Source organism: Selaginella moellendorffii, unplaced genomic scaffold (assembly GCF_000143415.4).
Source record: "Selaginella moellendorffii unplaced genomic scaffold, v1.0 SELMOscaffold_61, whole genome shotgun sequence".
Lineage (NCBI taxonomy): Eukaryota > Viridiplantae > Streptophyta > Lycopodiopsida > Selaginellales > Selaginellaceae > Selaginella > Selaginella moellendorffii.
In genome coordinates this window covers 815026-832878 of record NW_003314322.1, presented here as the reverse complement: position 1 = coordinate 832878, position 17853 = coordinate 815026, and the positions used below count along the sequence as shown (strand labels likewise).

Genomic DNA, 17853 nt, shown 5'->3' with positions numbered 1-17853 from the left:
CCTTTTTTCTTTTTTCCTAGACTCAGGCGTATTCTGTAGCATCTAGAAGTTTCTACCTAAAGTGGATAGACAAGTTTATTGGATAAGTTATTGAATAGACAAGTTTCTTGGATAGATAAAAAAATCTTTATGAACAATAACAAGACTTGTTCTTAAATTGACCATGTTTTGAGGTAATATTGTGGGTTAATACCTTATTTTAACATGTTATATGTGTGTTTGAGTTGCAAAGAAATTATTTACATGGCACAAACTTGCTACATTAATGTTATCTACTACCATACTACCCAGGTTGAGAAGGTGGTGGAAGAATTTATGACTCCACATAACAACCCTGATAAAGCACAGAGTGTGAGCATGGAGGAAAATGGTGGTGATGCCAACAATAGTAGTTTGCTAATGGTGTCAACTAAAGAAGGTCTGAACAAGGTTCTCAAGAAGCTTTTTATTGACAATACAACCATCGAGAACTTGGTGTTACTTGAGGAGGACAAATCCAACAGCTTGGTGGAGTCTAAAATAATGATGATATAGCCTTTAAAAGCTTGCTACTGCAACATGTTTATGACTCTTGCACTTCCACCCTTTCTACAAGAAAAAATAGCTCTAGCAACAATGGCAACACTAATTTTAACATCATAGGTTCTTTTGGCACTACAAGTGTAAAACACATGCTTTATATACAGATGGAGTACTATCCAAAAAAGCTAATGGACTACTTTTGCAACAAGAAGAAATAACATACTCTCTCTTCACATAGGTCATGGTGAGTGTTGGAGATTGTAAGAATGTTGTGTCATCTCCATGAGCATAAAATTATCCATCGTGACTTGGCTCCCAAAAATATCATGCTAAATGAGGATTTGATCATCAAGGTGGCTAACTTTTGCCTTGCCACGAACACCAATGGACAAGTGAGTTCTGACATAGTAGGATGTGGATCTACATTATTTAAGAAGTGGAGCTTGGAACAGCAAACACAAGTAAAATCAATCTCTACACACTCAAAGTCATCATCTTCAAGCTTTAGTTGTCAATCTCTACACACTCAAAGTCATCATCTTCAAGCTTTGGTTGGGTGTAGCACACTTTATTTCTCTTACCATTATTTAAGAAGTGGAGCTTCGAGCAGCAGGCACAAGTAAAGTCAATCTCTACACACGCAAAGTCATCATCTTCAAGCTTTGGTTGGGTGTAGCACACTTTATTTCTCTTACCTTCGTCTGGGATGCTCCACAAGAGGAAGGACGTACGCATGGATGCCTAATACATATGATTTTAAATTTTAGAGGCAGGAATATACCTTGTTTAAGGGTATATTATATTTTAAGTAGCCATTAATCAATAGGAATTGAACCCATGCCATTTACTCTAATACCATACACTTTATTTCTCTCCCAGAAAAATGGCAATTACTTAATGAGAGAGCCCTTAGTGGTTATTTTATCCCCATTTATCCCCTAAGGTTCCAAGGATCCATGGTGATAGTATATCCAAATCTTATCCCATGATCACATGCACTACACTAAGAGAGTATAATGTATTGAAATGCCACACCATTATAGAGAAGTTGCACAATGGCTAGCTCCCTACTAAAGATGGACCACTAGGCAAGGTGGGGGCATACATGTGTCAACTCTTATCTCGTGATCCATATGCAAGGCCTACTACTAAAGATGTCTACTCTTTTTCAAGTGAGGTAAGATCTTTCATTTTTTTAGGCAGTCCATAATATACATGTGGCTTTGCTGGTCTGAGCATATCATTTGAGGTGTGTGAGGTTTCATCTGTCCCCAAGATTTTTTTTTTGTTCAACTGCCATTAGTAATTGGCTTCTATATTTTATAATGCTTAGGAAGAGTGTCCACCAAAAGGTGCTCTCCAATTTCTCAGTTGTGACAAAGCCAAGCCAAAGATGCTGATTGTGGAGAAAGCTAGATGTCACTTGTGTTAACAAAGTTGTAGTAGATGTTAGACACGATGTAGCTGCTTGAGTTCTCGATGGATACCTAGCACTACAGACTTTTGGAGGGACAAAGAACATGCTGCTGGTAGCAATATAGACGAGACCTTTGAAGGTTGTCCAACTGCCTATATTGGCTGTCCTAAGGAACTATTGACACTAGTTTGGAGCTCCAATTTGTGGACAAAGGCTTGAAGGGTGCAACATGATTTCGTATACTGTTGCATGAAGCAGGCATCAAAGACTCTCTTACCACTCAGAAATGCTTGAAAAGGTGAGTAGCTCTACATATGTACCCATTGGACGCTATTGTGATCATGAGTGTGGTGCCAATTCTAGGTCTTATGACATCCACAAGAGATTTCCAGTCATGTGATCCAGCCGCTTACCTTTTGAAACTGAAGAACTCAGGGGCAGCAAATCCAAAATCCAATCCATGTAGAGAAGGTTGGGGGGTGGCAGGTGGTGGGGCTGGCCAATTCGAAATGTGTGCCAATGAAGAAGAAGACCTAGGCAGAAGCTATAACTAGAAAAAAAAACCCTGAACACCATAAATGTGTTCTGTAAAGCTGTGAGTCATCCTTAAATAGTAAAGAAATTACTATAACATTAGAAAACAAAATCAAATGTGCCAATGGGGATTTGGTCATATTTAGAAAACCCAAGTGAAGGCATTCATAGCCTAAACCTATACATTTAACATCAAAAGTGCTAACTATCAACAACGCACAAGATGGTCAAAGTTTGAATTAATTTCATATTTACACTTTTAATGTTACTAAATTCTAAAATATGCATTATATTTATTATCGTATATTCCAAATAAATTCAAATATTAAACATATATTCAGGCTGGACAAGGCTATGTTGTTACTGCTTGTAAGTCACAAGCTTGCACCTGGCTGTGTCGAGAGCAACAACTATGATGTGTGCTAGTTGGCCTTCGTGGACAAGTGAGAGTTCTTACTGCAGCCATGGTGCCATCCAGCTTGGCATATACATCTCACAGCTGTGAGTGAGTCACTGGTGTGGCTGAGATAGTGAAATGAGAGACTAGATTTTAATCATAGCTAAAGTTAATATTTTATTATATTTTGTATAATTATTGTATTATTTAGCTATTAATTAATGAAAATAAAACTATTTACTCTAATACACACTATATCTCTCTTCTCTTAGCCAACTAGAAAATGGGTAAGTACTTGATAAAATAAAACCCTTTGTGGCTATTTTATCCCTATTTATCCCTAAGATTCTAAAGATTCACAATGATAATATAATTAAATTTCATCCCATGATCAAATATGCTACAATGGTGGAGTAAAAGTATGTAAAGAGCATTGTTGCATTGGGTGTGAGTATGATCCAAGCTAACAACCTTTATGCATTAAAGGTTATGCATAGATCAAAGGCTACTTGTGTGGGAGTTTGGGTCATTGATGGTTGGGAACAAGCTGGAGGCATTAGCTAGACATACTAGAGCAAAAGCAATTATATATATTCATCAATCAAGGTTTGATAAAGAGATTTTGGTAGGTTATCCTAAGAAGGAGATCTTTAGCCTTTTGACTAAGTAAAGAGCCAGCTATAGAATTTTACAAAGGGAGTTAGGTTTTGGCATTAATGATTAGTTATTTTTGGAGACAGATATGCCATAGATATAGTATATTCTAATGAATGTGTTTTATATATTTTATTATCCACCAAATTTTACTACTTTATATTTAACCCTTTATTAACACTGTTTATCTATGGGTCATACATAAGAAACTTAATGTTTTCTAAGAATAATACATTTCATTATGAAAGTTTATTTTCATTCTGGCCTTTCCTTTAAAAGATTAATAAGAAATTACCCTTTTATGAACAGTAAAATGCACTCAAATTTAAAATTTTATAATTAATTAAAAGTAAATTATGACTATAGTTATATTGTATAACTGCCACAAACTCAATCCCTGGAAATGTCTTCCTGGTCTCTGGTGTTGTGCTTAATTGTTGCTTCTCAAACAAAAGCTTGGCTGGGATCTTGAGGCAGTAGTCCTCTCCTGCTCACATTGAGATCCTTGAGCCACCCAAAAGTAACACTACCACCCACAGCCTTGATGTGCTCTCCTTCATAAAGCACTGAGTCTGGATCCAATGAGTCCTTTGTAGTGGCCTGGAACTCCCAATCCATGTCCATGAAGGACTTGTGAAGGATAAGGCTGAGATCATTGAGAGAGGTGTGATCTAAGATGTGAGTGTGGATGTTTTAGGTTGTTCTTACGTATGCCATGCCTCTAGTGTCAAGGTTGGTCATAACAGCATGTGCATCGTCCATGAACCAATGCCATCCCTACATACAAAAATATATCACTTTGAATATATATAACAAGAGGAGAAACCAAGGATTGTGACTAATAACCCTCTAGTGACCACCTAGCCTAAGGAATTAGGGAGGTGGCAAGGCATGTGCCATTTGGATTTCATAAGGAGAACAATGTATTATCTCAACATTCTCTCTTGCTTGAACATCATAAAAGCTTAAACACTGGAATGGAGGTTTCCCTTTGATCCTCATTAAGAAAATTGCTCCTTCATTATTCTCTTTGCTCTCTCTTAAGGTGATTTGCCTCTTATTGAGCCTTGGATCATGCTGTTGTGATCTACATGTTGACGCTGGAAACATAACTAAAGAACCTCCATCCTCTCCTCCTTAACTTTGAAGAATGACCTTTTTTTTTCTTTTGAAGGGTTTTTTTACCTTTTTGTTTTATTTGATATTTGGCCACATGTCTCCACACTTAACAACTAATAACTTTTTAATGTCCCAAATTTTTTTTACCTGAATTAGAAAATACTATAAATGAAAAATGCACCTTTGTCTCATAAAAAAACACATTTTCAGTATATAATTCTAATTTACAATTAGAATATAGATAAATTTGTGCTTTTGTATATAACCTAAAATACTAAATAAAGTGTAGAGTTAATGAATGTACTCAATTAAATATAACAATCATTAAAAAATTTAAGCTTATTTGATGGTCTAAAGCTAGAGCTTATGGAAGGGGGTATATCTCTCCCACCAATAAATACATAAATATCTGATGTTAGAGCAACTAACCTAGAACCTTAACATATATGAATAAAACGATAATTCATAATTAAGTCAACTAAGGTTAATAAATTTGGTCACCACACAACTTAACTGTTTATAATATATAAATTAAATTTCTATCACCATTAATACAAGCTAATATTTAATATAATTTCCTAATATAATCCACTTTGATTAATTTTTAATATATAACTCTATATAACTCAATTAAGTTGTAAATCTGCTTTATTTGGAGGTGTTCTAAACAGAAATTCTAATAAAGTATTATAAATTATAGAGCTAATTATTGAAATGATCATAGGAGGTATGTTTCTATCCCAATAATAAATACTATAAATTCCTAATATTATAGTAGAACTAAGTAAGTCAAATATGGCTATAGTAGTGTTACCATTATCTCCAGTAGGATAAGAAAAACAATGCTAAGAACTGTTACCTCTTTCATGACTATAAAGCCATAGTTGTATATTCATATATATTTTACCATATATTTCATCTGGTAAAGTTATTTCAGATTTAATACCTTGACCAGATGGTATTTCTACAATAGGAAGAAGCTTAGCTTTATCATCAAAAGAAAAAATGATAAATGCTACAAATCCTATTTGTAGCGTTTGAATTTATAAAATTTGTATCTTCTGGATTTCAGCTGCATAAATTAATATAAATAAATAAACTAGAAAAATGTTTAATGCCCTAGTAATTTTCTTAAAACATACTACAAGGGGTAGGGTCTATATTATAGCAAAATGAGCAAATCACAATACACTTTTTTTAAATTCTTTATTCAAAAGATGTTTGTTACTGATATTCTTAAATTCCTTTGTTATTGACAATTTCTTTTGTCTAGTAACTTCAGGAATTATTTAGATTTAACAATTATTTTTACTTAGAATTATAACAGTTGAGAATGTCTTTTAGAAATAAGATAGAACCTTCTCTTTTAGTTAGGCTAATAATAACTTCTCAATAGCATTTCATCTTAATTTATAGCTGAAAGTGATCATGAACTTTATGGTGTTTATGGTGTTTATAAATTATAAATATGTTTATAATTTATTAACATTCTTAAACACCAAGTGTCTGAGCAGCCATGAGGCACTCATGCTTTCATGCTTCTTTCTCTTGTTATTTTTCCTGCGTCAATATTCTAATATTGCTTCAGCAACAACAGTAGCAAACTTTACTTCAAAACTCTTGATAGGAAGGACAAGAAATTATTGTTAAGATAATCTTCAGACGACAGAATTGTTTAATGATCTTTTGGCAATTGGTTTCTTGGTATATAAATGATCACCTCCACTCCAAATTTGAGGTTCACTACACTGTAAATCCAATTGGTTTGTGTACAATGCCAGTGTGAAAAGGTGTTGAAGTTATTTAAATGTGGTTGTAGATTTTGTATCAATTGGAGTGCACAAAAAGATTAAGACAGCTTCTACTTGACATATATCTTAAGCTAGATTACTAAACGATGATAGAAGTTAATATAGACATGGCCAAATCACAACACTCATTCTGTCATCTTATTGGGTAGTGAGGCAAATGAAGAAGTACCACCAAAGTGTTCACCCCTCACTAAGTGACTAGTATATAGATTATCTTGTCATTATAAACTGTGAACAACTATAATATTATTTTTTGCAATAAAATAAATATTCATAAATAATTCATGGCTTTAAAAACTAAAAAAGATTAGCATTTAAAATAAAAAAGAAAACCATGCTGCACAACAAAATAATATTTAGATGCATGCTAATTGTTTTCTATTATAACAAAAAGAAGTTTATACCTGAATAAACAGGATATGAAATAATAAATAATTATGAAATCCTATTTAAGAATGTGTTTGTTGAAAATTGAAGGCCATGGCGATGGCTCTTCTTGGCGTGGCAATGCCGTCATCTTGGCCTTCATTCCAGCTTCCCGCCTGTGGTACACGCAAGGTAATGCTCGTCCGAGCCACAGCAGCAGGGAAGGACATCGAACTTGGAGCCAGGGATCCATTCCCGGAGGAGCTGGAGAGCAAATTTGGGGACAAGGTTCTTGGGAATGCCAGCACCGAGCACATCATCCTTGTTCCCTCCCGCCCGGTGGAGATTGCCCAGAAATCTTGCGCTGAGCTTCCCCGTGGTGCAACAGCCATGACCGAGAAAGAGGCCAAGGAATTTCTTCGCAAGGCATGCCAAATCTTTTTTTTGCTCTTTTGTAAGGTTCCCATTGGATAGGTGGTGGGATGGAGGATCATAAACGAGGATGGCTGCTTGAAGCTACAGGGCGAATGGAACTTGGCGAGTTTTAGCGCTGGAGTGGAGCTCTTCCAGAGGATTGCCGCTGTAGCCAAGGCCGAGAATTACTTCCCCAGCCTCTCGCTCGATCGGAAAAACAGAGCAAAAGTCGACATATGGACGGAGTCACTTGGTAGTCTCCCTTCTCAGGATTTCTTTTCTTGCTTTTTGTCGATCGCTAAGAAACCTGTGATTTTTGCGCAGGTGGCCTCACAGAAAATGATTTCATCCTCGCAGCCAAGATAGACAAACTCAAAACCTCCGACTTGATAAAGCGAAACAGGGTTTGGGCCTGATTTACATTCTGTAAGTTAGTCTGCTGGTTGAGCAGCTTGAATTTTAAACTACGAGGAGACGCGATTGATAATCCATGTAGAGTCTGCTACGACGGCATCGCCATCGTCGTTTCGGTGCCAATTGTACAAAGCATGGGTCCTGTTCCTGATGTCCAGCGTCGCAAATCCATAGCTTGCTTCCCGAAATGCAGAGTAGCTCGGCTGGGGGCTCACAAAACTATATATATGATCTTGATGAGCAAACAAAGAAACCTTTAGAACCAAAGAACAATCACTCACCTTCCAACCAGGCCTTCCGAGTTTCCACCATCTCCAATGTTGATGTAAACGGGAGCGTTTTCATCGCTACAGCCGCCAGAGCAATTGAGCGATGAAGCACGAAACTGGAAAAAGCGAAAAAATGTCGACAGTTTCTTCAGGGGAAAATAGTTCACATTTTTCTACCGTGCGCTCGTAGGCATGGACGTGACCAGCAAAGAATATGTCGGCCTTGGCATTAACAATGAGAGGCTCGAGCACGGAGCGCATTCCATCTCCCTGCTGGTAGTGGTGTGTGTTGCTATTGTACCATGGGACGTGCTCCAAGATAATCAGCCATGGCGTCGTGCTTCTATCCACCTTTGAGAGCTCGGTTTGTAGCCACTGGTACTGAGTGCTACCTTCGGCTATCCAGGAAATAGGCAAACATGTTTAGAGTTTTCAAGTGCTGGGAAAAGAATTGGAATTGCATGCTTACAATAGTCATCGTAGTATGAGATTGCGATGAAGTGAGCCGAGGCTCTCTTGAACGCGTAATACAAGCTCGACGTGCTCCCGGATGCTTGGTAAGGCACTGGAAATCTTTTGTTGAAAGCTTTGAACTTCTCGGTCTCTCCCTGGCAAGATCGAAACTTTCAGATGGAAGGAAAATGGAGGAAATTGTTTGGCCTCGTAAGTTCTTACGCTGTTGCTTTTGGCCTCGATCTCGTGATCGCCCGCCACCCACATCCACGACTGGAATGCGGTGCTGTTCTCCAGGAGGCGAAGCCATGTATCCCATCTCACTTGGCTGTTGCTCTTGTATCTATCAGCGTAAGACATGTCTCCTACGAAGAGCATCGTCTGGCCGCCACTTCGTGTGTAGTGAGCGACTGTTTGAGCAGAGTTTATAGTCTGTCCGAGATCAGCTTCAAGAAAGAAAAAGAGGAGAAATCTCGGTTAGAGCTCTAGAAATCGACTAAAGCTACCTGTGATCCCAAAAACGTGAGCAGCATCCGGACCAACTTCTGGAGGAGTTGTGAATGAGAATTCCCGAGAAGAGCTTCCATCTCCAACCTTGTAGAAATAGGTGGTCCCATACTATAGACAAAAGCTTAGGTTCGTTCCAAGATTCAACCAAACAAAGATGGAGTTTTGCGAGGCTTACATCGAGTCCCTCCAATTTGGCATGGTGGATAAAGCCAGATGTGTAGTCGCCGTATGTGTACGTTGTGACATCGCTTTGGATGCTGCTTGTGTAGCTGTCTTTGCTCTTTCCATACTGGACGATGTTGCCGCTGGAGCTGGCCCAAGTTACCCACGAGACCGTCGTTGTTTGGCCAATGTAATCTCCTTGCGTCAAGTGAACCTTTCCAAGAAGAGATGATCAGATCATCAACGCGAGACTAACACAAAAGCTCGCTTGAGGAGTTACCTGTTCGGGAAGGTTCAAAGTTGCGTCGAAAGTGATGAACCATTCGCTCGTCTCTGGCAAATCCCCAGAGTCTTGGAGCTTTCTCACGAATCGACTGGTGACTCCCTTGGAACCCTGAGGCTCGCAGAGAGCCTGGAGGATAAAAATCGCGGCCAGAAAGAGAGCCTCGAAGAAGAACTTCAATGCAGGCATTTTTCTATGCTTTTTCGGATGTGTTCCAAAGGGGCGAGTTTATATAGCAGCCAAGAAGTAGCTCTTGCAACCACCATCAACCTCGAGATCGTTAAGACCACAGCGTATCAGTCCATTTCATATCTTACCTCGAGATTTCGTCGATCGGATGTTTGTCCCTGACACAACTCACCGCTCGAACAGCACGTAAGATAGACATCGCCGAGCTCGTTCTGTTGAAGAACGAAACGAGGGATTAAATTATGCCGCTCGACTTGGAGAGCGACGGCGCGACCACTCAATCCCGAGGATTCTCCAGCGGTTTTGATGACCACGTTCCTAGAGCTCCATACCTTTGTAGCGTGCCGAAACGCCATCGTTTTTGTGCAATGCCCATTCTGTGCAATGTTTGTGCAATGTTGGTCTTAGGTTTGAAAATACTGGTAAAATAGTTGCCACAACATCATATTGAAAAGGACTTAATAACCCTGAGGTAACCCTATAGCTCCAGAGATGGCGACTCAGTACAAAACGATACACCTGGTTTGTGAAAAATTTGCTAGCGCGTGTTTCCATTCCTCGTTATAGATTCGTCACGCTCAAGGCTACCACAACCTCGCGAGAACAACTCTCACGGAGCTCCGGCGCTTGATTCTTTTTGGAGGATGGCGAACTATCAAACTTGGGCGTCTCTTGCAACTCTTGAGCTCCATTTGGCTATCCATCTTGTCCCGCATCGTTCCATCCTACAGGTTTGATGCCAGTCTCACTCCTACGGGCTGGCTACAGGTATAGGAAACAAGAAAAAAAGAAAAAACCCTGTCCTTTTTCCTTCGTTCTAAGTTTCTATCGTTCTAAATCAATCAGGTCGAGAAGTGTCGTCAAATGGTTGTAGCGAGCGGACTGGCTAGCAAAATCGGATTAGTTGTAGTCTCTCCAATGACAAGGTAAGCTCCCTTCGATCAAAGTTTTCTTACTTCTTTTTCCTTTCAAAACAAACAGGACACTGCAAACAGCCGCTGGGGTGTTTGGCGAGCGAGAGATTTACGACGACAATGGTGAAGCAAAACCGATCCTCATGAAGAAAGGGAAGACGAATCCTTGCACAAGAGCAAAGCCATCGACAAAATCTCCACCATTTGTAGCGCAAGAGCTATGTCGAGAGCACATTGTGAGGGCCTCTCTCTCGTCTTTTTCGTTCCAGAGTTTACTAATGTCCTCTCGCGCGCGCCAGGCTCATTCGGCCGCGCATCGCAGGCGTGATATCAGCTCCTACAGCGCGGAGTTCCCAGGGATTGATTTCTCGCTCGTCCAACACGATCAGGATGTGCTGTGGCGGCCCGGGGTGGAGGAGTCTCTCCAAGAAATGCAAGAGCGAGCCAAAGCTTTCTTCCAATGGTAACAAGCTTGTCTAGATGATTCGCCCGCTCGATCTTTTGGAGTTGAATCCTTGGAGCTTGGTTCGTGCCAGGTTGATGAGTCGAGAGGAGAAGGAGATGGCGGTGGTTTCTCATTCCTACTTCTTGCACGAGTTTCTTAGAGCTATCAGTGGAAGCTCTACATCTGATCTTGGGTGGTAATTCCTCCGTTCTATAGTTTTCTGTATGAAAACCTTCATTACAGGCTTGAGAATTGCGAGCTTCAAACGATCGTAATTGAATCGTGTGTCGAAGATGGTGAGAAAACTTGGAGGCTTATAAGTTATTAAGCATATGGCGTGATTAAACCAAATTCTGGATGAACACAAAACAGACTTTACAAATGTTTACTTTGTTCTTTTCATATTTCGAGTCATATTTGTTTTGCGATCAGATTAGCTACCTAGGGATATTTGCTTGTCGTCGAATACGTAAAATCTTTTTATCCACAGGATAATGTTTACAAGACTTTAGCTTGCGAGAGCGCTGGTGCTGTAGACAAGGAACACTCCAGCCAGAAGCACACCTCCCAGCGTTATTGCCCATAGCAACAGCCCCGTCTGGCCTGGAAATCCAACAAGAAAACCTTACAACTCGAAGGAAAAAAACGAAGCAAACTTCCACTTACCACCCGAGTAAACATCTCCCGAAGGCGACCATTCGTCTGGAGTGTAGATGGGACTGCAAGAATTTCCAGCTTCGTTAGACTTCTCTCCGTTATTTTCTCGTTTCCTTGCTCACCTGTATCCGTCCACATTGGCCCCGTATTTCTTCGTGAATTGGTACACGCCCTTCCCCTGTTGTGATTCATAAACAAGAACCGAGATGGTTCAGCGCACCGCAGAAAAACTATCAAATACCTTGGCTCCGCGACCAGATGCGTCCACTCCCGACTTGAAAGTGAGGTCTCCAGAAGGGCCTGTTTGGATCGAGATTGTGAGGTTGGAATGAAAGAAGAGTGAGGATGTAAAAACGAGCTAAAGTTTGCACGTACCTAGAGGTGTTTTGGTCGAGATCTTCTTGCCTCCACTGGCTGTGACGGTGAGGCGGATGCTCAACGCCGGGAGGCCCCGTGCTGCCACTGGTGCTCTCGCGAGGGACGAGCCGCAGAAGGCCGAGCGCTCCAACACTGCCGCCATTGCTCCTCTCGCTCCAAAAAAACTCCTCTCGGACACTCTACCGCTAGCACCACAAGTCTTTAAGTGGCTAAGATGATGCCCAGGTGGCCTGCTCCCACTGGCTGCTCTAGATCCTGGTTTAGATGGTAAGAGAATAACAAGCTCTTGGATTAATTTGACTAGCTACTTACACTGGAGTTGGGATTTTTGCACAAAGCTGCCATTCTTCTTCTACAGGCGCAAGATTGTTCGCAGGGTGTCAGATAAGTTGCCAATGACGCGCTCTTCTTGAGCAGCCTGCCAACCTTGCAGCGGCATTTCTTCGTAGCATCTGTATGAGAAGCGAGAGAGACGCTTAGAACTTGGAAGCACTGTCGAGATGGATAGTGGTAGTACCTTTTGTGATAAGCTAGAGCACGCGCGAGATTTTGGAGCGTGCTGCTTGTCGCCAGGCTTTGATAGACGCTTGCGGGCAGAGGCGTCTGCTGTGCAAAGGAGCTCGTCACTCACCGGTTCAATCAAGAGAGCAGCTTGTGTGTTAAATACCTCACTAGTTCCTGGCTTCTTCCCCTTTTTGAATGTGGAATCCGCCACCCCGGCCGCATTGTAGAGTTCTTCGACGGTTTGCAGCGCCACAGCGCCGCTGTGATCGGCAAAACCGTTCCCCAAGACGTCGTCGGATAGCAAGGCTATTGCAGAGATGTCAGTCGCTCGTAGAAACGGTATTGGGACAGTGTTTCCAGCCGCGTAGATGGACACTAGCTGCCACGGAAATTTGGATCAAGCAAAAGTTCCAGGAAACGAAAGAGAATTGTGTACCTTGTCATGCAAAGCAAACCCTCCTAGATTACGGGGCGTTGTTCCACCCACAGTAGTAGCTCCATCTCCAGGACTTTTTCTTCTTCTCAGGGTTTGGTTCTCGTTAGAAAGTTGTTGATTTGGTGATAAAGAAGGTGGCGTAGCCGGGGAGAACGGAGGGAGATCGATTGGCGCTGCAATCACAGGCTCGTCATGTCTGAAAAATTAACGGGATTAGAACGTCCAGAAAGCCGTCAATGAACGACGAACGCGTACCTTTCTTCGCCAACTACATTTTCGCTTTCCACCTTCGCATTGCTTTTAACGGTGGCATTATCCCCTTGCAGGTCGGTACTTGATTGATTCAGCGGAAGCAAGTCACTAGATTGTGCCGTTAACGACGAAGTTCTGTGAACGACCATCGTTCCAAAGTCGCCAACTAACACACACACACAAAAGAAAAGCATCAGAACGCAAAGTTTTTGTAATCCAAGAATAGTCAACCATCAGTATCCTCGTTGTCAATATCCGCCTTTTCCTTGTCTGGTCTAACTAATACAGTCGCAGCCACGCTTTCATGCATTTTTACGGTTTGACCCCTCTCCCATGACCATTGCTGAAGCACACAAAATGACTTTCAAATCAACGAAGCAAAAATTATCAAAGCTCACCCCATTCCCCGAGGAAACTGTTGCTTGTTCTGGACCAAACGTTCGAGCAGACAATTCCTTCAACGCTCGAGCTCTTTCGATCCTTGGAAGCATAGATGTAGCGCTACCTTTGCATTTCTCAATAAACTTGTGCTGCACAGGGAAATTCACGGAAATGTGATGGATTAAACTGATTCTACAAAAAGAACCACACCTGAAGTAACGCGGTTGCTGTCGGTCTGAGACGTGGCTCCTTTGTCAAACATTTGGCTACAAAATCGTGAAAAACCAACGACCTGAATACGCTCGAGATTTAGCACACATAAACCAGGACGATTGACGTACCATTTCTCTTTATCCTCCAGCATTGGCGCAGGCTCTCTGGAAATCATGAACAATACCTGAAACGAAACGCAGCAAATTATGCTTCATCGAAACTAAACAAACGTCTTACACGCATAGGGTGAACATTCGATCTTGGAGGAAGCCCCTGCATCAATAATAAGTTTCAGTCCTTGCATGCTTTGTTATTATAGTTACTTACCTCTGCCATTTCAATTGCCGAAACTCCTAAAGCCCATACGTCCACCTAGCTGAGAGATTAGTTCTCACAGGAAACAAATATCAAAGACACGCTTACCTTGCCATCATACCGACTTTCTTGTATGACTTCGGGAGCCATCCAATGAGGAGTACCAATAAACTGCAAAGCAATAGCTTATAGCAATGCAAAAGAAACATTTCCATACTTACAGTGTTACGCTTAGACATCGTTCTTGTAAGCTGCGCCGCAACACCGAAATCACCTGCACAGACGTGAGTTGAGTAGTGCAAAAGATTGATCTCTTTTGTACGCCAGAATCTAGATCCTTACCCAGCTTCACCTCTCCTTGTTCCGTAAGTAAGATATTTCCCCCCTTGATATCACGGTGGACTTTAAAGATTGCATGAAGGTAAGCAAGTCCCTAAGAGGCAAACACTAAGCATCTTGTGCAAAAACAATTCTTTCTTTACGCACCTTCAAAGCCTCTCTGCATATATAGGCGATTTGAACTTCTTCCAGAGGTTCATCAGTAATGCTCATGAGATCCCCAACGCTGCCTCCTCCACAGTATTCCATAACAATCTGGAAAAAACCATTACCACTTGCTGTTTCTTTCCTTGCTCGACAACTTACCCACAAGTATTCTTCTCCTTGATAGCTTCCCAGATAGCGCACAACGTTGGGGTGATTGCACTGCTGCAGCATCTCAATCTCTCCTCGTATCTCGTCATAGCCTTCTTCCTAGCTTACGGAAATAATATAAGAACCACTTGAAAGAGTACTACAAACTTTCTTACCCCTTCCGTCAAGGATATAACTTTGATCGCGACGAACTCGGATGTTCTACGATCCCGAGCCTTATACACCGCTCCATATGATCCCTTTCCTGCGAAAATCCCACTCTCCATCAAGAGAAGGAAAGAAAAGAAGAAGAAGAACACAAATCCTTACCAAGCTGGTTGAGAAGATCGTACTTCAAAGAAGGATCTTCACGAGCCACATTCTCATGCACAGGACTGCTGCTGCCTCTGCGCTTTGCAAACCTCTCGTCATTCTGGGGAGGAGCTAGAACTTCGTCCCTGGACCTGGGAAGGCTCGGTTTCTTCCGGAGAAACGCGCTAGATTCCGGAGTCTTGCGAACGAACGACTCACCAGTCCTGAGGATCACTGTCGAGAATTCCTCCCTGCTAGCCTTGAATTCCCCAGAGACAGGATCGCTCCTCTTCACGGCACTCTCCTCGTCCTCGTCTTCCCTGGCCGATCCCTTGTACACAACAGTGGAGTAAATATCATCCTCCCCATCGAGATCGCCCCCGGCCGCGGATTTGTCGAGTAGCGCCGAGAGATCCTTGGCACTCTTGTGGAGCGCGGCCGAGTAGGCACTGGAGTGATGATCTGGCTTGTACACCACTGTCGAGTAGAGATCCCCAGCTCCTCCAGCTGCCGCATCGTCGCGATCGTCCTCCTCTTCCTCCTCCTCCACATTGTGCTGCGAATCTGGAGAGCCCGGTGGCGCCATGGGCGACGCCATACCTCCCTCACTCCCAAAAACCCTATCCCTAGCTCGTGATTCTCCCACTCAAATCTCGATGTGGAGCCGCATTGATCCATCCTCCTCCCATGTTTGGGGATTTCGCCCGGGCGCTCCTGCACTGCCGGGATCTAGCCCAGGGATCACAGATCCACAGTGCGATCCTCGAGAGCAAGCACCGGCGCAGCGTCTATCTTGCCAATCTCGCGCTCAACATGTACAGCAAATGCGGCAGCCTCGATCTGGCACGGAGATCCTTCGACGCGATCGAATTGCCGGACATCTACTCGTGGAACACGATCATCGCGGCATATGCCACAGCCGCGCATCCACTGCAAGCCAAAGAACTCTTCGATAGGGCGCCGCAGAGAAATGTAGTGACCTGGAATTCTCTTTGCAGTGCCTACGCAAGAGCATTGGATTGCGATCACGCGCGAGACTTGTTTGATCGAATGCCGCAGAGAGCCACAATCTCCTGGAACACCGTAATATCAGTGAATGCCCAAACTGGGCATCTTGATAGAGCGAAGCATTACTTTGAAACGATGCCGGAGAGGAGCGCTGTGTCTTGGATCACTATGGTCACGGCCCTGGGACAGATTTCCTGGGAAGAACAACAAGATCATCTCTTTGATCTGTCGCTGGCGCTGGAATTCTTCCGCCGGATGCCAGAGTGGGACGCCATCGCTTGCAATGCCGCCTGCAAGATCCACATCCAGCACAGGGACCTCGACGCCGCGAGGAAGATCTTCGATCTCATGCCGACCCGGGACTTGAATTCATGGAACCTGATGATCACGGGAGCTGGGCAGCTCGGGCAACTCCAGGAATCCAAGAGTCTGTTTGATCTTGCGTCGGGGAAGAACTCTGTGACCTGGAACTTCATCGTCGCCGCCTTCTCCAAGGCGGGCTATGTTCCGGAGATGCGGGAAATATTCCAAAAGATGCCACACCACTCGATCGTCGCGGGAACCGCAGTGATCGACGCCCTTGCCCAGAGAGGGCATCTGGAGGAATCGAAGAGCGTGTTTGATGCGATGCCGGAGATCGACACTGTCGCTTGCAATGCGATGCTGTCGGCGTACTCGCAAACTGGAAGACTAGATTCCTGCAAGGAGTTCTTCGATCAATCCATGCCGGCGAAGAACGATGTCTCGTGGACTGCCCTCGCTACCGCATTTGCTCTCTCTGGGCAAGTCGATTTTGCGCACCGGGTGATCGATCGAATGCCCGAGACCGATCCAATCGCGTGGAGCGTTCTCTGCCAGGGCTACGCTACGAGCGGAAATCTGGATTCATCGTCTCGAATCTTTGCTTTCATGCCTAGCAGCGATCTCCCTTCGAGGAACGTGATGATCGCGGCATTTGCTCGCAATGGGGATCTTGCGGGAGCCCGGCTTGTCTTCGATGAGACCCCAGTCTCGTCTCGATCCGGCGCGTGGAGCACGATGTTCCAGGCGTATGCGCGAAGTGGGCATCTCGATCCGGCAAAAGCCCTCTTCGATTCCAAGCGCGAGCTCCACTCGATCGTGTCATGGACCGCGATGGTTGCCGCCTACGCGCGCTGGGGAGAGGCCGCCGCGGCGAAAGCTGTGCTGGATCGAATGCCCGAGTGGGACGTGACAGTGTGGACGATCGTGGTGTGTGGATTCGCCGACAATGGCGAGCTCCAGGAGGCCCAGCGCCTGTTTGATCGAATCCACGAGCCGGATCTTGTGCTGTGGACCAGCTTGATGGCGGCGTACACGCGCAATGGCAAGATCCGCGAGGCCGCGACGATGTTCCGCCAGGCGCGCTGGATCCCCGACCCAATCCTCTGGAGCGTGATGCTCGCGGGCTTCGCCCATCACGGCCACCACCGCGACGCCATCGATCTCTTCCGCGAGATGCTGCTCCACGGGATCCGGGCGGACGAGAGCGCGCTGACGACGATGCTGCTGGCGCACGGCGCGGTTGGATCCATCGCGCAGGCGCACGAATGTTTCGCCGCGATCTCCCGCGACTTTGGGCTGGATCATCCGTCGCTAGGGCACTACACGGCGATGATCGATGCGCTGGGCCGGGCTGGGGAGCTCGGGGACGCCGAGGGCCTGGTGGATTCGATGCCGGTGGCGCCGGGGAGGATCAGCTGGGGGAATTTGCTGACGGCATCGTGGATTCATGTGGATGCCGGGCTGGGCAGCCGCGCGGCGGAGCACATCTATGCCCTGGAGCCGGAGAAATCCGCGCCCTATGTGACCCTGGCCAATATCAACGAGCTCACCATCGATTGATGGAACCCTAGCTCTCCGTTGCATTTTA

General features: G+C 43.9%; 6 protein-coding genes across 6 annotated transcripts; 3 read left to right on the top strand and 3 right to left on the bottom strand.

Moving 5' to 3' along the window:
• The first annotated feature begins 6925 nt into the window (after positions 1-6925).
• On the top strand, positions 6926-7725 carry LOC9645037 (probable pterin-4-alpha-carbinolamine dehydratase, chloroplastic). Its single transcript, XM_024689388.1, has 3 exons — positions 6926-7246; positions 7295-7487; positions 7559-7725. The coding sequence occupies exons 1-3, from the start codon at positions 6935-6937 to the stop codon at positions 7648-7650; spliced, it is 597 nt and encodes a 198-aa protein (XP_024545156.1). The 5' UTR covers positions 6926-6934; the 3' UTR covers positions 7651-7725.
• On the bottom strand, positions 7600-9514 carry LOC9643928 (purple acid phosphatase 2). Its single transcript, XM_002984129.2, has 8 exons — positions 9323-9514; positions 9056-9256; positions 8877-8988; positions 8593-8816; positions 8387-8525; positions 8095-8315; positions 7930-8033; positions 7600-7867 (listed from the first exon to the last, which is right to left on the bottom strand). Exons 1-8 carry the CDS (start codon positions 9512-9514, stop codon positions 7699-7701), a joined length of 1362 nt encoding a protein of 453 aa, XP_002984175.1. The 3' UTR covers positions 7600-7698.
• A 492-nt stretch (positions 9515-10006) lies between these two features.
• On the top strand, positions 10007-11073 carry LOC9645036 (phosphoglycerate mutase-like protein). Its single transcript, XM_024689307.1, has 5 exons — positions 10007-10036; positions 10082-10282; positions 10361-10440; positions 10496-10891; positions 10965-11073. The coding sequence occupies exons 1-5, from the start codon at positions 10007-10009 to the stop codon at positions 11071-11073; spliced, it is 816 nt and encodes a 271-aa protein (XP_024545075.1).
• Positions 11074-11253: 180 nt separating this feature from the next.
• LOC9645035 (photosystem II 10 kDa polypeptide, chloroplastic) lies at positions 11254-12103 on the bottom strand. Its single transcript, XM_002984128.2, has 5 exons — positions 11906-12103; positions 11772-11830; positions 11653-11708; positions 11540-11592; positions 11254-11476 (listed from the first exon to the last, which is right to left on the bottom strand). Exons 1-5 carry the CDS (start codon positions 12048-12050, stop codon positions 11382-11384), a joined length of 408 nt encoding a protein of 135 aa, XP_002984174.1. The 5' UTR covers positions 12051-12103; the 3' UTR covers positions 11254-11381.
• A 70-nt stretch (positions 12104-12173) lies between these two features.
• Positions 12174-15596, bottom strand: LOC9643927 (serine/threonine-protein kinase 4). The gene is made up of 18 exons (XM_024689279.1): positions 14973-15596; positions 14819-14907; positions 14655-14762; positions 14496-14603; positions 14352-14442; positions 14231-14283; positions 14118-14180; positions 14022-14066; positions 13932-13967; positions 13823-13878; positions 13692-13773; positions 13499-13630; positions 13332-13443; positions 13104-13266; positions 12849-13044; positions 12576-12791; positions 12426-12511; positions 12174-12360 (listed from the first exon to the last, which is right to left on the bottom strand). Exons 1-18 carry the CDS (start codon positions 15550-15552, stop codon positions 12261-12263), a joined length of 2316 nt encoding a protein of 771 aa, XP_024545047.1. The 5' UTR covers positions 15553-15596; the 3' UTR covers positions 12174-12260.
• Positions 15597-15641: 45 nt separating this feature from the next.
• Positions 15642-17825, top strand: LOC9643926 (pentatricopeptide repeat-containing protein At4g02750). Its single transcript, XM_024689306.1, has one exon. The coding sequence runs from the start codon at positions 15642-15644 to the stop codon at positions 17823-17825; it is 2184 nt and encodes a 727-aa protein (XP_024545074.1).
• The last annotated feature ends 28 nt before the right edge of the window (positions 17826-17853 follow it).